The 17,161-nt window shown below is 35.8% G+C and overlaps 1 protein-coding gene across 2 annotated transcripts in view; it reads left to right on the top strand.

The window, feature by feature from the left end:
- The window catches only part of SLC24A2 (solute carrier family 24 member 2), an 80,885-nt gene that overhangs the window by 56,092 nt on the left and 7,632 nt on the right, over positions 1-17,161 (top strand). For both annotated transcript variants that reach the window (XM_014057753.2, XM_014057751.2), the window contains 3 exons: positions 9,111-9,239; positions 13,478-13,567; positions 15,914-16,080. In XM_014057753.2, coding sequence (XP_013913228.2) covers positions 9,111-9,239; positions 13,478-13,567; positions 15,914-16,080 — 386 coding nt within the window. The remainder of the gene's footprint in view (positions 1-9,110; positions 9,240-13,477; positions 13,568-15,913; positions 16,081-17,161) is intronic.

Here is a 17,161-nt window from a genome sequence, read left to right as displayed (position 1 = left end):
TTAATTCTACTTGGCTTTGGCTTCTGAATACATTTCCTTTCTATAAAAATATTTCTACTAAAATTATTATGAAATTCCAGCTACAAAGTGATTTATGTGTCCCTCTGGCCAACAACCTGATTATCTATTACCATTGATGTTAATTTTATCAAACCATCACAAGAAATCATTGCCTGGAATGATCACCACATGAAGAAACTGACAAGCCCATTTCTCTTGCAGATGTTGGATAATTATTCAGGCCCCACAGATTCCTGACAATTTATTTTAGCATTGAGAGTTTGTCTCAAATAACTAACTGTGTCATGGTTTTTCAGTAATCTTCCTAATAAGATCAACTTTCTATTTTATTGCAACTCAAGACATTAGTTAGGAACTGGGGAGTCGACTGGAAGTTCTCCAGCTGGACAGACATGGGGGATGTGATCTCTGTAGAGTATCACATGAACCCTGTCTGACAAACCAATTCTGAGATCTTTTTATATCAGAACCCTCCTGGAGGAGGGGGAGAAGGGGCAGTGTCTCATCAGACCCAGGGGGAGGCAACAGGTCCCTCACAGATCAGAGATTTGTCCCCTGAATTGGAGTAAGGGGCAGCAGCATGGCAACATGGCTGCACAAGAAGCTGGCTTCCAGCCAAAGCAACTGAACAGGAGTGTGAGGATGAGATGAAAGACTGGTAAGAAAATTTATCTAACTCACAGTCATAAATCAAAATTTGGAAAAGGCAAAGAATCTTGAGAGCACAAATAATATTGATGTACAGATCAGGACTTTTGCAAAAGAAAGGAAGAAAGAAAAGGAAAATGGAGGGTTGAAACTCTAGCCCCCCCCAAAAGCCATTTGTTTGAAACAATCTGGACAGAAAGGGAGAAAGCACAGAAGTGACAAACCCACTCAAACACTAACTTTAAATTCGGTTTAAAGAATTGGGAAATATGAAAAGATTGTGTTTTTAAAGGAGTCTAGGAGCGTGAAGATTTGCTTCGTCTGAGTGTCTTTTACCTAACATATTTTAAGCAACTCCAATTAACGAGAGATGGAATGCAATAAGGGAGAAAGATCAAGAAAAAAGCACTATGTCCTCACTTACAACTGATAACCTAATCTTGCCTGTGTGGGAAATTTTAATTAACCAACTGCCATAAATCAGAACTTGGAAAAGCAGGAGGGAAGAAAAACATACCTGAGTTTGGCTGTATGCAAGCTTGTTCCAATTAATATATTTTGAGCTATTTTAATTAACGGGAGGTAGAAAATACCAAAGAAAAAAATAATAACAAAACCAAGAATTGGGAAATATGAAGTCTTTTTTTCTTTTTTGTCTGCAAAAGATCAAGATGGCTCCAGCTCCTCTTCTGTTTTCCCAGTAGTTGAATTTACTAAATTTAAGGTGGACCAGAACCTCAAAATAAAATTTATATAACTAAATGCAATTTTTGAACTGGACATTAAGGAAGACCAAAAGACCAAGATGGCTCCCATCGCTCTTCCCCACAGCAACTGAAGTAGATAAATTTAAGGTGGACTAGAACTCTGAAATAAGAACTGTATAACTAACTGTAACTTTGGGACTGGACATTATGGAAAGGTGGGAATTTGAAGAACTATGTGAAATTATAAAAAATATGCATAAATCATTAAAATCAAGCCTAAATAGAATTTGAATTCAGAGAAGTAGGTATCTAAAAAAGAAGGGAAGAAAGAAGGGGGGAGAGTCAATGAAGGGGTAGAAACGGTAGGAAATAAAAAGCAGACAAAAAACTCAACTGGGCTTGGCAGTGGTGTAGGGGAAAATGTAAAGGGGGGATGTGTCCCAACAAAAGGGAATAAAAAGCAGACAAATGATGTTTTAGAGGTTGACAGTGGCATAAGGAAAATTGAAGTAGAAGGTTATGCCCCAACAAAGGGAAATATAAAAGATCTTTTTGACGGTGGCTTGGGGAAAATTGAAGACGGTGGATGTGTCAAAACAAAGAAAAGGGAAAAGGCAGGAATAGGGAAGTGGGACAAAAGACTTACTAGGAAAAAATCAGACAACTAGAAATTGTTATATGGGAAAATATAAAGGTAACATAAGAAGTTTATTCGTAAATGTGATAGTAAAATGGAGTTGCTAACTGATTGAATATGATAATGGAAAGATAATTAAATAAAGGTTAAAGCATATGGAACATGGAGAAATATGAAACTGATGGGAAGATTGTAAAGCAGAAGTTTGTGATTCACTTTTAAACATGATAATTAAACTGAGTTGCTAATTGATTGAATATGACAATAGAAGGACATTTAAGCATGGGTTAAAATATATGAAACATAGACATATTTAGAACTTTTAAGATGATGAATAAAGTGAGATGTGTACCATTTGATATGCTATATAGTAGATTAAGGGAATTGTAATGAACATTGAACAATAAGGATTGCCATTTATAGACAATTAAGGGTAATCTAAACCAAGGTATGGAAAAATGGAGAGGGAACATGAAACATACCTACAATGGGAAGCTATTGAGATTTAAAGACAGAATCACAAAGTGGGGGCGTGTAAAGATGTATAATTATATAAATATAATGATGAGAATAGCTAGGAATTGTAATCAGGTCAACATCTCGGCCAAAATTAGGCAGGGTGGGGGTGTTAAAAGCACAATGACTATATATGTATACTTTTTTGTTCTCTCTTTTAAAAAAAGGAGGAAGATATATGTTAAAATTAAATATGTATATTGAAAAGGAATTATAAGTACCATTAACAAAATGGAGTTCGCTCAGAAGCTGAAATATACCAAGTAAATGAGATGAAGAGTGTGAAGTAGAGAGAGGTAAGGGAATAAGAGAGGGATAGGAGAGTGGGCAGGGGGCAAGAGAAGGAGAGAGATGAGGAGTGGAAAGGGGAGAGGAAAGGAGAGAGGAAGGGGAAGGAGAGAAGAAAATAGGGAAGAAAGGAGGTAGGGAGGAAGAGAAGAGAGGGAGAAGAAAGCGATGGATAAGGTACAAATATGTTGTATGGAGAGCAAAAGAGCCAATAATTGTTTTGGGGAGTTAATGGTAAGGTGAATTAATGTAAACATTTAATAATATAATACGATGTTGGCCATGTAATAGTATACGTGTGGTTATATGTTATGAAAATGAAAAAATAACACACACAAACACACAGATATAGATATGGATATAGATATAGATATAGATATAGATATAGATATAGATATAGATATAGATATAGATATAGATATAGATATAGATATAGATATAGATATAGATAGCTATATATATGATGTTAGTAGGAATCTAGCCAGGTTCTGAAAATTGAAGCAGTGCTTCAGAACATCCTTAAATTCCATCAAGGTCAGCAATAAAAAAAGGTCATTTAGATTGTTATGCAGTAACTACACATGAGACAGAACACTCTAAAGGCAATGCCTTAAGCACAGTTAAGAATCAAAAGTGTAACTGGACAGCAAGTGATTTGATATCACTGCTTACCATTGTGGAATTCTGCCCAAAGGCACCTTGTATGGTAACAGCTGCCAAAATGTAGACTTTTTAGGCTACATTAATAGAGCTATAGCATCAAAATCGTAGGAAGTAATAATTCCTCTCTACACTGCACTGCTCAGACCATCCTGATATACTGTGTCTAATTCTGGTCATCACAATATAGGAAGAATGCTGAAGAACTGGAAAGTATGAAGATAAGAGTAACAAAGAGAGTAAGATCTTGGAGACTACATCCTATAACAGTTAAATGAACTGGATGTATTATTCTTGAGAGCCAATTTATCTAATGGTTAAGGCATCAAGCTAGGAGAGTAATGGTGAACCTTTTCAGCAGCAAGTGTCCAAATGAGAATGTGTGTGCATGTGCATGTGCTGGAAACTTGAAGACCAGTGGTTGGCATATGCATGCCTGTTTTTAGGCATTTTTGGGCTGTTTTCAGGCTATTTTGGGGCCATTTTCAGGCTGTTTTTTGGGATGAAAACAGCCAGAAAATGGCCCTGGAAATGGCCTGAAAAAGATCCAGAAACAGCCTGGAAAACGGCCTGGTTTTGGACTGTTTTCAGGCCATATTCTGGCGTTCTAGAGCCCACAAAGACCAACTGGCCGGTGCGCATGCGCAGAGAGAGGGCTCTGTATGCCACCTCTAGCATGTGTTCCATAGGTTGCCATCATGGGGCTAGGAATTAGGAGGCAGGGAGTTCTAGCTAAAATCAGCTGGGTGACCTTGGGTCAGTCACTCTGTGCCATCCTGCTCCTTTGTCATATCAATAGCCAAGTGGGAGTAGGAAACAGAGGGTGAACAAAAGAACCACATATCATTTCTGGTGTTTAAGTAGTGCTCAAGATACTTTGGGATTGCACCCATGATATCTATCTCTATTGGCTATTGTTTGGAATAAATAGAAAAAGGGGACTTCATGGCAAATTGAAGATGTCTCTAAAGAAATAAGGACAACATTATACCTGACATCTGTCGCTGGATGCAGGATCTGAACTGGTGAAATTTCTCCAGAGAAAATAGAGTTCATGAGATGGTCTGCATATGCTCCAGGCAGCTGCTCCTTGTGAGTTTAATATTGGTTCTATAAAAGGAACTTGCGAATTACTGTTTTTTATAAGCCACCCAGAATAATTGTGAGTGAGTGGGCAGCCATATAAATTTTCTAAATAAATAATAAATACATAAATGTGTGGTTTTATGACAAAAGACAAAAGGAAAATGAAGAAATCAAGTATTAGGTCATTATTTGATGGGACTAATTGGGAGTAAGGAGAAAAAATATAATATTGCCTTTATTTTAACCTAGATTAAATAGACAAATTGCTATCTTGGCTAATATTTAATAATATTTTTTTAACTAGGCAACAATGTTTTAAGGGCTTCTTTACAGATAAGAGTTATAAGAGCTGTGGTGGTGCAGAGGTTAGAATGTAGTATTGCAGATTAATTTTGCCAACTGCCAGGAGTTCAATCAGCCTTCCAAGGTTGGTAAAATGAGGAGCCAAATTGTTGGGAGCAATATGCCAATTTTGGAAATCGCTTAGAGACAGCTGTAAAACACTGTGAAGAGGTATATAAGTCTAAGTGATATTGCTGTATGGGAAAGAGGATTGTTCTTTTTTAAGTTTATCTGATTGGTTAAAACAATTACATTATTACCTTTGACATATTTATTAGATTTTTACTGATTCAATTTAAATAGTGAGGTTTGGCGGATTTGTTTAAAATTAAAAAATGAAACATAAATATAAAATAAAATTTCAAGTGTTTGGGTTTTCTTTAAGATAATGCTTATAATAGATATGTGGTTATTTCTGGTAACTCTTAATAGACTTTTCTGATTAAGATGGATGATAAGGCTTTAAAGATTTGTTTATAGAGAATGAAGTGAGATATGGGATGAAGAGATTGTATTTTAAGAGTGGTGATAAGAGAGGTTAAATAACATTTAAGAGATGTTAAAGTTATTTATGTTTGCTGTGATAAAGAGGGAAGTTTTTTTCCCTTTCAACTCATTTATCTTTCAAAGTTGGTATTAGTTTTGTATCTACAATGGAATCTTTAATTTTTTTAAAAAGGAGTAAACAAAAACCATTGATTTTTTAAAGTTACAAATGGTTAAGGTCCAGAAATAAGATTTTAGAATTAATTATAAGAATACTTCTTAGGAGAATTTCCCTTGGGAAAATACTGTTATTTCTTTTTTTAAAAGATGATAGGACACAACTTTGAAGGTTGGATATTGAACCTTTGAAGATTCTAGATGGACCTAAAAGATACTAAATAGAATAGAATAGAATTCTTTATTGGCCAAGTATGATTGGACACACAAGTATTTTGTCTTTGGTGCATATGCTTTCAGTGTACATAAAAAGATAAGACACATTCATCAAGAATCATAAGGTACAACACTTAATGATAGTCATAGGGTACAAATAAGCTATCAAATCATACTAGGAAAAATCAATATAAATTGTAAGGATACAAGCAACACATCTAGAGTAAATGTTACAATTAAAGGAGAACACTTAACTTTGACTTACTTATACAGAATGGAGCAAAATATTTTAACGTTGATTGGATATAATAAGAATATATTTGGACAATGGACCCAGAAGCTGATTTTAAGAGTGTTTCTCTCTATAGATAAACTGTGTTTAAATGATGTTACACACGAGGAACATGTTTTACCAGACAAGACTGAGGTTGATCTGAAAGTGGATTTAAAAATGACAGGCTACATATGGAAAAAGATGCTACATATGGAAAAAGATGCTACATTGGACCTACAAAAATGATGTTTTAATTAAAAAGGACATACAAACCACAAACCAAGAGGATGACTTGGATAAGTTTCCAGATTGGACTTACAAAAGAAACTTGTTAAAGCTTTGAAGAATTTTGTAAGAAGGGACAAAGAAAAAATGACAAAAAATCAAGTTCTAGGATATTATTTGAAGGGATTAAATAATAAGATTGTTAGAGGTAAAATGAAGGAATATAAGGATGGTTTATTTCATCTGTTTAAAATAAATATGTTACCTCTGGTAAGCCTTAATGGAGGAGTTTTGTTGATCAGGACTGAAATGACAAGGTTTTAAAAAATTATTTATAAATAAGAGATGAAATATTGGAAGAAGAAACAATTTGTTGACTTTAAAAAAAGGTGAGATTCAAAGTTAGCTGAATTATTTTCGCTTCTGACTTCCCTAAAAATAATCAACTTCATATTCTCATCTCCTCATACTCAGGCATGTTCCTTTTTTATCAGTTTCTATGGAAACTAGCAAGGAAAGAAAAATATGTGTGCCTCACATCACAAAGATAATGTTAAGTAAAAGAAACAGGCAGCCTACTTCTAACAAGAAAGCCAGGTTTTCATGATGTGCTTTATGACCATTAAGTATGTTATTGAACCACTGTTATTCAGTAGGTCCCTGGCTCACCAGAGTGTTGATTAGTTTATATCAGTAAAGTAGGAAGTGTCTCTACAGTCATATATGATCTCTTTTACCAACACAACCTATATTTTATCAAATTCTGTCTAGGCAGTTGTGTTTATCTGATTCCATGTATACAATATAGTGAAGGGCTCCATTTAAAAAAAAACAGCTTTTGAGGGGGGTGTCGGAGTAGAAAATATACATTTAAATGGGTGAATTTCAGAAAACATTAATCTCAGCTGGAGTGTTATGACTCTTATAAGCTGCGTCACATTGGTATTAAATTTCTTTTAGCAGCATAATAGTCATTTTTTGGTTTAAAGGACAAACAGAAGAGCAAACTGTGCTTATGTAATTTATTTCAATCTGTTCTTAATGCCACACTATAATTAGTTACAATGAAGAGGAAATCAGTTTTCCGTCTTAGTTTTTAATGGAGTTAATAGGTTGGATTCTGTTCTTTAACTCCTTTTCCATTGTGTGCACAGTGAATCTGTCACTCAAAACTTAAATGACTGCAATTAAAGAGTTATGTGTATTATCTCAGCCAATTGATATCTCACAGGTGTTCAAAAAAAATCAGTTTTCTCCTTCAGAAGAGAAAAAAATAATAACTTGCAATACAGCCATGGGCTTATCTACATTGAATAAAAGGAGTAACAATGGTTTTATTTTGTGGAAAAGACAAGTGAATTAACATTTGATTTCTCCCTGCTCTCAAGCACTGACCACCAGCTTTGTTGTATTTAGGAAGGAATATTATTTTTAAGTGATATAATGAGTGGGGAAAGTCTATTTTTTGAATCTACTTCTGGTCTAGGACCAAACTGGATCAAAATATACCTCAGAGGATCCCAGAGTAAATAAGGGTATTTCTGGCGTTACAAATCTGGACATCACACCATCTGTATAAAATGTTTATACATATCTACCACATTATCCATTTAAATAATACATCATCGTAATCCAGGAAGTTAGGTTTATCTGATCTAATAAGTTGGTATGAAATTTATGACTGCATAGCAACTCTTCTGGAATGACTTGAAGCCCAAACAGAAAATATAATCTACAAAGTTTATATAAACTTTTTTTGCTTTTATCTGATTTTTATCAAAGTAAACTGCTTTCAAATATTATTCCCATGGTGAATTTAGCTTACTAAATATCATGTGACTTTGAGAAAAGCATATAGGGGGAAGAAAAGAAAAGAAATACATTTTTCTCTCCATTAAAAATGTTGCAAATATATTTAAGTTGAGTAGGATTTACAGTTTTCATGGCTGAAAGGATAAATTTAGTAGTATAGTGATATAATTTTGAAGAATTGATTCATACATCCCATTACTGTTCCTATATCATGAGAAAGTTTTAGTAGGAACATAATTGTTAAATCTAATATACAGTATAAAGTACAATTTGAGTAGTTTTCCAAGCATACAGGCAAATGGATTCTGTGTTTGGAACAAGTACATAATGATAGAAGCTCATCTTTATTTATGCAAAATAAATATTTTAGAGAATATTGAACATAACAATGTAAGATGTACCATAACCTTAGATGAAGCTAAATACCTTTTTATTCCATCATTTCCTTAACAGTAAGAAGTGCTTTGGAAAGCCAACAATAGGACAAGAGCATCTGGTTTACATAAAATCTTAGAACAAGTTTGAAAGGACTTCATTAATCATTTAGTCCAACTTATAGAGATAGCCCTGAAGCAGGAATTCAACAACATTATGTTAAAAAAATCAGCTTAGTCAAAATATACAGGAAGGGGGGGGGGGGTGAAGATTGCCAAGTCTTGATTCAAGATTCTGTTATAATACCCTATAACAATAAAATTTCAGTATCTTATGTGATGTTTATTTCCAGATTTGATCTATGTTGCAGGGCAGATATTTCCTTCCCCACTTACATTGATGAACACAAATAGAATATTCACAAATACCTCAATAAGCAAAATTCTCCTTCAAATACCTCAATAAGCAAAATTCTCCTTCAAATTCTAGTACACATTTTATGGCATTACTGGATTTTTTTTCCTTCAGTTTATTCATTTTTTTCCATTGAAGGCAGCTTGTTGTAGACTTTAAATTTTAAAAAAATACATTTTCCCATTTTTTCCATTTAAATTAATATTGTCTTTTTTTCCCACAACAGGAAGATGACGATGATAATCAGCCCCTCAGCCTGGCCTGGCCTGATACGCCCCGGAAACAGCTTACGTATCTGGTTGTTTTGCCTATCGTTTTTCCATTATGGGTGACTCTACCTGATGTTAGAAATCCAGTGAGAATTACTGTTTTAACTTTTATACATGAATTGGTATGCAAAATATGTTTGTAAAGGACAGATCTAGCCTTGATACTATTATTGAGTATACATAAATAAGTTCATTTTTAGCTTCCATTAGATTGCTTGGGAGAGAAAATACTTGATAAAAAATGTCATGATAAATGACATTCGGCTTGAGCTTTTGGAGACCTTGCTTGGCAGACAATAACAGTGAATACATTGCCATTTACTTGTATAAATATTTAATGGCAACCTATAAAATATTGTATTAATAGTTCTTTTATGTTTGTCTGCATGCCTTCTTCTTTAGATGTCTATTAAACTTCATTTGCAGAAGAAATGTTCCTCTTGGACTATGCAGACACCCAACATTTTTTCCATCAACAACAACTCTAAAGCTTCTGCTATAATTTAACATTATTTTAAATCCCAACAAGATCCATTCAGTCTAAGCTCTTTTCAGAATCATTGATTTCAAAAGGCAAGATTGGAATAAATGGTCTTCCAGAGTGGGCAAAAGACCTCTTGGGTCTCTTGAACTCAGCTTTCTCTCTTCAGCTTCCCTCTCAGATCACCAAGATTGGGCAAGATTGGGTTTTATTTTATTCATCAAATTTGTTTAGCTATTCATCTCACAAAAAGATGACTCTGGGCAGCATACAGCAAGCAATAAAAACCAATGTAAAAAGAACAAATATAAAGACATAAACATCCTCAGTAATACATAAATATTATAAAAACAAATGTATAAACCCTAAGCAAAGAGAGGAGAAAAATGGCCACCTTAGCAATGGAGCTATTGAAGAATGTCTTTGGTTCTCTGGGAGCCCCAAGTCTGATAACATAACCAGGTCTTGAGGGACCTTCCGGAATAGCAAAAGGCTGCAAGGCATGGAGCTAATCTAATTTGGGAGGGTGGGAGGGTATATGTTCCAGAAAATGAGCACCGTGAGAAGGTAGGTTCCCTGGAACGCCCCAAACGTAGTTCCCTTAATTGATGGTACCCACAGCATGTTTTCTCTACCAGATCTAATGGGGCAGGCTGATGTAAGCGGGTAGAGGCGGTCCCTCAGATAGCCCAATCACACGCCATGATGGATTAGTTAGACTAAATCTGTTATCTTTAGTCTTCAGACTGTCACAACTTTCTTAGCTTCAAACCCTGACAGAGCAAGAAAGCCAGTCCATGCTTTTCAATTTAACAACCCTCCATATTCATTTGTAAAGAAGTGCTACAAAGCCCTTCTAAAAACCAAAGACCAGGAAAGCTACAAGAGAGGAGTAGAATACATCAATTGCCTCAGTTTCCTGATTCTGGCACTTAATTAACAGTTTTCGGTTAGGGATTTTGGTCCAATCTACAAATTTATTTATGTATATGCATATGTTAAATTTGGAGACCACCATCTCATTGAGATCTGCTGGAGGATTGCTTTGAACTGTCCACAAATCTTCCCTAAAAACATCTTGTCCACAAAACACCTCCATTTTTTAGGCTCCATGAGAAAGAATTGGTCTAGAGGAAATCCATCTCTCATTCCTGTAACAGATAGCACTGTACTGTCTACACAAGCCAATCCTCCTCAGCTTTTCCTAGGTTCACGAAAAATCTTTCACCTCAGAGAAATTTACTACAAGTGCTTCTGGGCCCATAACCTATCAAGTAATTGCACAACAAGTGTTCAAATGACATCAGAGATGTGTGCACAAACTTATAATTTTATATGAATAAATATATTTACCATTTAGATTTACAGCAGACAGGATAGTCAGGAACATCATGAGGTAAATCAAGCAGCATAGAGAACACACAGAAGAAAAAAGGTGGGAAAAAAGGGAAACTCCCCCTTGACACCCACAACAACCAATCATAGCGTAGATTACCTCATGCAGGAGCCAGCCCTCTCCAGTCAATCAACTGCAACTGTGCCCATTGTACGTTTTACTGTTCCAGCTACTAAATTTAATATCTCAACATATATTTATATATTAAATTTGGAAACCAGCATCTCACTCACAGAGCGACTTCAAATATCCTCAGAATCTTGAGAAAACTTCTTCCAAATATTTTTATCACCTTGGACAATCCAGCTGTGAATTACTCTTTTCCAGTGACTTACTTCTCTCTCCTCCTATGTCCACATTTCAAATGAAATACCTTTATTTCTCCACCAAAATCTGAAAATAACATTGGAGGATAGTTTCCCCCAGAATTATTAAAGGAGAACTTGGAATGGTGAACATCAATCCAGGCTACCCATATTCAGCCTATTTTCTTTTTGGTTAGAGCTACTCCATTGTTACCTTGTTTTATAATAACAAAAGAAATAGGTTAGCCCCTGCCAATGGTAGACTTACCCAGCTTGCTTAATAGAACTAACCAGCAATATCTGTATTTCAAACTATTGAACTGGATTAAAATTGAAACATCTTAGTTGAGGAACAGGCAATCTGTTCAAAGCCCTGGTCAATTTAAAATTAATCTTTGGTTTAATTCAGAGGGAGAAACTGTGGGGAAAACTAAGTGTAACTTCAATAGAGAGAGGTTACCTCTTCTCATGTAGCTTTTCCACTTCAACACAAGTTTGACATGTATAATTCACCCAGGGGGAACCTCTCTGCAGTTGTCAGTATTAAAGAGGAATGAGGCAGGAAGTGTCTCATTCCTAACCTTTCTGCTTTTTAACTTATGTTTGTACCTTTACTTAAGCAGCCTATTTGGGACATTGTTTTTCAAATAACTTAAAATTTGGTCCCAGTCTCAGCAGTACGTGGCATCTCTTCACATGTGTATATGCCAATCTCCTCTCTTTCTTCCACCAGTTCTGAAATTGTGCTATGGCTTCATTCTGGTCAAGGGTGTCAAACTCAATTTCATTGAGGGCTGCATCAAGTTGTGTTTGACTTTTGGGGGGCCGGGTGGGCATGGCTGGGGTGGAAGGAAGGAAGGAAGGAAGGAAGGAAGGAAGGAAGGAAGGAAGGAAGGAAGGAAGGAAGGAAGGAAGGAAGGAAGGAACTTACTTTATAAAAATACCAGAAAGAAAGAGAGCCAGCCTGCTTCATAAGCAGGGAAGAATGACAATATGGCTCCAGCAAAAACGGAGCTCTGGAGGGCCACATGCGGCTCTCACGAGGTCTGTTTTGGCTGCAATGGTCTCTTGCAGTGCTCTGCCAGCGAAAACGGAGCTCTCCGTTTTCACTGGTAGAGGCACTGTGGGCCTGTCCATTGCTGTTTCCAGGGTGACCCCGTGGGCTAGATCTAAGAACACTGTGGGCCGGATCCAGCCTGCAAGCCTTGAGTTTGACACCCCTGGGCTAGATGCATCACTTTTTATTTGGGCATTTCAAAAGTCCTTGAGCTACATGCTCTTTGATTGCTCTTTCTACAGATTTTTATCCATTCTGTCTAGAAATAATTACCTAACAGAGAGTATTACATATATTAATTGTTTTTTTTAACCTTCCATTTTTTTCTTTTAATTTGTATCTAATTGTTTGCTTTGTGATTATACAGTAATAAAGAATTGAGTTGAACATGAATTTGATTTCAATAGATAAAAATAAAGAAAGAAATCAAGTTTGGCACAAGTAGTTACAAAACTTGGCAAATCTCCCTGACTATTTGTAAGTGATTTGGTAATAGAGGAAACAAGGGATATATAATCACATAAAATTATTCTCTATAACAGCAGGAAAAAATTTGAATTCCATATTGTGAATCATTATGAAAGGGATCAAAACTAAAATTGCCTAAATTTTATCAATGGAAAAGTTCCAGTTGCCAGAACTGCGTTTTAATGAAAAACTAGTGTTTTAGAACAAAAAAGCTAATAAGAAATATAAATATAAATACTAGTTTTTGTCCTTCCTTGAAGTTATTATATGGATTTCTCATTTTTGACAAAATATTTCAAAACTGAAAAGGATCTTGCTAATGCTTATAGTTACTGAATGCAATCATAGCATACCAATTGTAAATAGTTACTAAGTTGAGAAACTTACCTTTCCTTGGTAGTTTTTATAGTGACATAAGAAACTGAATTTTATCTAATGTATGCAGTCCCAAATAATATAGTAATTTTTAATGGATGGGTTCCATGTTAATTCAATGACATTTGGTTTGAAATTGATAAACCCAGTCACACTGCACTGTATATGCTATGTTCAAGTTGAAAGGCTTATGATAATACAAAATGAGTACACTTAACATTTTTATTATTATTCTCTTTCAGCCATCCAAAAAGTTTTTCCCTTTGACATTTTTTGGATCAATCACTTGGATAGCTGTATTTTCTTATCTAATGGTCTGGTGGGCACATCAGGTGAGCTATTTGATGGATTTGCTCTTACATTTTGGCTTATATTTAATTAATTGCATTGATTGATTCAATAATTAATTGAACATTATTGTTTAATGTAAATTGCCCGGAGTTGGGAAGGCCTCTGAATTTCATAAATGAATAAAATTGCAGTTTAAATATTTCAGTAGATCTCATGCTCATGCATTTTCTACATTGGCATTTTAAAAGACAGGCTTTTTACTGATTTTAGTTTTCTACCTTGATAATTGAGCGTGCTATATATATAGAAGGGGATATCAGAATTGAGAGCTGAAGCAGTTTCACCTTCAGAGTTGACAGCTATATTTTTCCATCCAAAATAAATTTCCAAAGTCTCCTATAGTATGGGGAAGAATGAAATTCAGCTGTCTTAAATAAATAAAACATTACAATGGTCAGAAATTTCATTATCAACATAAAATTAAAAGGTCATAATTTTTGGACAATTAGAAGAAGAGCTAAGAAAGGCTGAAAACAACCAAATCTTTGTTATAGCCATAGGCCAGGATAAGAAGAAGATACCTGGTTAAGACCAAATATGCTGAGTACTTCAGAGACAGAACAGGAGAATCAGAAGTATTTTCGCCTTATTGACCATCTTTAGCTCTAAAGTAGTGGCTAAGACTCTGAGCTTGTCAATCAGAAAGATCAGCAGTTTGGTGGTTCGAATCCCTAATGCCATGTAACGGAGTGAGCTCCCGTTACTTGTCCCGGCTTCTGCCAACCTAGCAGTTCGAAAGTATGTAAAAATGCAAGTAGAAAAATGTAAGTAGAAAAGTAGGGGCCACTCTGGTGGGAAGGTAACAATGCTCTATGCACCTTCGCCGTTCAGTCATGCCGGCCACATGACCACTGACATCTTCAGACAGCGCTGGCTCTTCGGCTTAGAAATGGAGATGAGCACCACCCCTAGATCCGGAAACGATTAGCACGCAAGTGCGGGGAACCTTTACCTTTACCTTATCTCTAAAGTTGGGACAGTCAGAAAAGGGCTCCCAAGATGAACTTGAAACAGCCCCTTTGGAGAGAAAGTAGCCCTTCAGGTAACCAAGTCCTTACATACTCCAGACTATTAGCTTTTCAAAATAAATAAAATTAATGGAAAAAGGCATTTCAGAAGGGAATGATACAGTCTTAGAAACAAATTTCTCTTTACAGAAGCCTTTTGTAATATCCATAGAATTGCCCAGTGTTGTTGACTAGTGTATTACATGAAGAAGGCATTCAGCTGATGCTCTCAGAGATAGAAATATTTCAATTTATGAATGACTTTTTTTCTGGATGAAGACTTTAATGCTCTTCATAATGCTTTGTCTCTTTATACAATTACTTGGTGCATGTGATCTAATCTGTTAATATATCACTATTATCTTTATTTTCAAAGTAACACTCACATTCTATTTTTATATTAACATTTATGTTGATTTTCTGCACCAAAGCAGTTAGTAGCAGTCTAGATTAAAATAGCTTTATTTTAACAAACTAACATTAAAGCAATGCTGTTTTTAAAAAATCCTATAGTTTTGAAAGCACAAAAGAAGTATCAGCAACAAAGAGTAGGCAGGTTCAATAAAACAACCCAACTAATTGTTAGCCACTATTAGAGACTGAAAGAAGGTGACTAAAGTAAGTAGATTATGAAATGACAAATATAGCAGTATTATGTACTTTTACACTGTGGATCCCTAGTCAGTCCCTTTCTTTCTGTACAGATATATCTTGACTTACAACAGTTCATTTAGTGATCGTTGAAAGTTACAATAGCACTAAAAAAAGTGACCTATGATCATTTTTCACATTTACACGTGTAGCAGCATCCCCATGGTCACATTATCAAAATTCAGACATTTGGCAACTGACTCATATTTATGACAATTGCAGTGCCCCAGGGTCAGTGATGCAATTCAGCCAGTTTTATCCAGTTCAGGTGAACCGGTAGCAGTGGCAGCGGGAAGCTCTGGCCATCTGCCCAGATGTCATCACATACTCTTTTTGATGCTCTGCCCATGTGCGGAAGTGACGTGTGGGCTCACATTTGCGAACTGGTAGTGAAGATAAACTGATTTCACCCCTGCCCAGGGTCATGTGATCAGCTTTTGCTATCTTCTCACAAGCAAAGTCAATGGAGAAGCCAGATTCACTTAACTGTGCTACTTACTTAACTGCTGTGATTCACTTAGGGAATGTGGCAAGAAAGGTCATAAAATGGGACAAAATTCATTTAACAAATGGCTCACTTAGCAACAGAAATTTTGGGCTCAACTGAGGTCATAAGTTAAGAACTACCTGTATTTTGCAAATGATTTCAGTGGTTCTTTCCTGGTTTAGGTTGGAGAGACCATTGGGATCAGTGAAGAAATCATGGGCTTGACCATCTTGGCTGCTGGTACCTCCATTCCTGACCTAATCACCAGTGTCATTGTGGCACGAAAAGGACTAGGGGACATGGCAGTCTCCAGCTCTGTAGGAAGTAACATCTTTGACATCACCGTGGGGTAAGTACTATTACAATGTCATCTCCTTATATATTCCATTCCTTTACTTTTACTTTCAGGTACCCAAGATTATAGATCTGGGAGTCTAAGACTTTGTGGCACATTGCTTTGATCAATAGGGAGGTATTGAAATAAGGAAATGCACAAGAGAATGCACAGCATACTGAGAATCTCTGCTAACCTGCATGAACTTTAGTAGTTACACCTACTTGAGCTTTACACACTGAGACATACAAACTCACTCTCTTGTGCTCTTGCTCAGCTACAAAAGTGTTAATGCACGTAGTTGGGGAGGACACGAGTTCTCAGCAGATGTTGATGGAAGCATGCCAACTGGAGATCTGACAAAATTCTATTGCCTTGCCTTTTATTCTCTGTTAGTTGCATTCCATCTTGCATTACCTCAACTTTTCTTTCATTGAAGGTTAGGTTGCTAAGTCACACGTGGCTTGTTATACAGCAGTTATCTTTCTTACCTCCAATATTTATTGAATTTCAAAGCTGAGTTCCATATCTCTTCAGACTGCTTGCTCCTATAAGTATTCTTCTCTCTGGTTGAATTTTGGTCATTGCATTCTATATGCTTTTCCCAGCAAATGGCTATAATTGGAAGAAAACAGCACAATTTACACACAAAACAATCCAATTCAATGGTGGGAAGACACAGCCTCCTATTTCAGTAGTTGGGTAAAGAGAAAAGTCTTCAAGACTCTTTTGAAAATAGTCAGGATCAGGTCTTTGCAGACCCTGGGAGAGTGTCATTCAAGTTCAGCAACAGAGAAGGCCCATTACCTGGACTGAGCAAATTGATATTGTTTAATGGATGGGATCCAAAGCATTCCAGCCCTATCAGTTCTTACTAAATGGAAGAGTCAATTGAAGACAAGCAATCACACTAATATCCAAGCACTTACAAATGATACGCCGCACAATAGATGTGTTATATGAGTGACTGCATTCAGGACCTGCTGTAGCTTCCGAAGTGGCTGTTAAAGAAAGAGCCATAACAGACTAGGGCTATTTCATTCATCACTTAAAAATTTATGTAAATATAAATCAAGATATGGTAAAATGTTAATGC

This window comes from Thamnophis sirtalis, unplaced genomic scaffold (assembly GCF_051295495.1).
Source record: "Thamnophis sirtalis isolate CommonGarterSnake01/CBP01778 unplaced genomic scaffold, rThaSir2_p1.2 scaffold_5, whole genome shotgun sequence".
NCBI lineage: Eukaryota > Metazoa > Chordata > Lepidosauria > Squamata > Natricidae > Thamnophis > Thamnophis sirtalis.
This window is presented reverse-complemented; position numbering and strand designations above follow the sequence as displayed.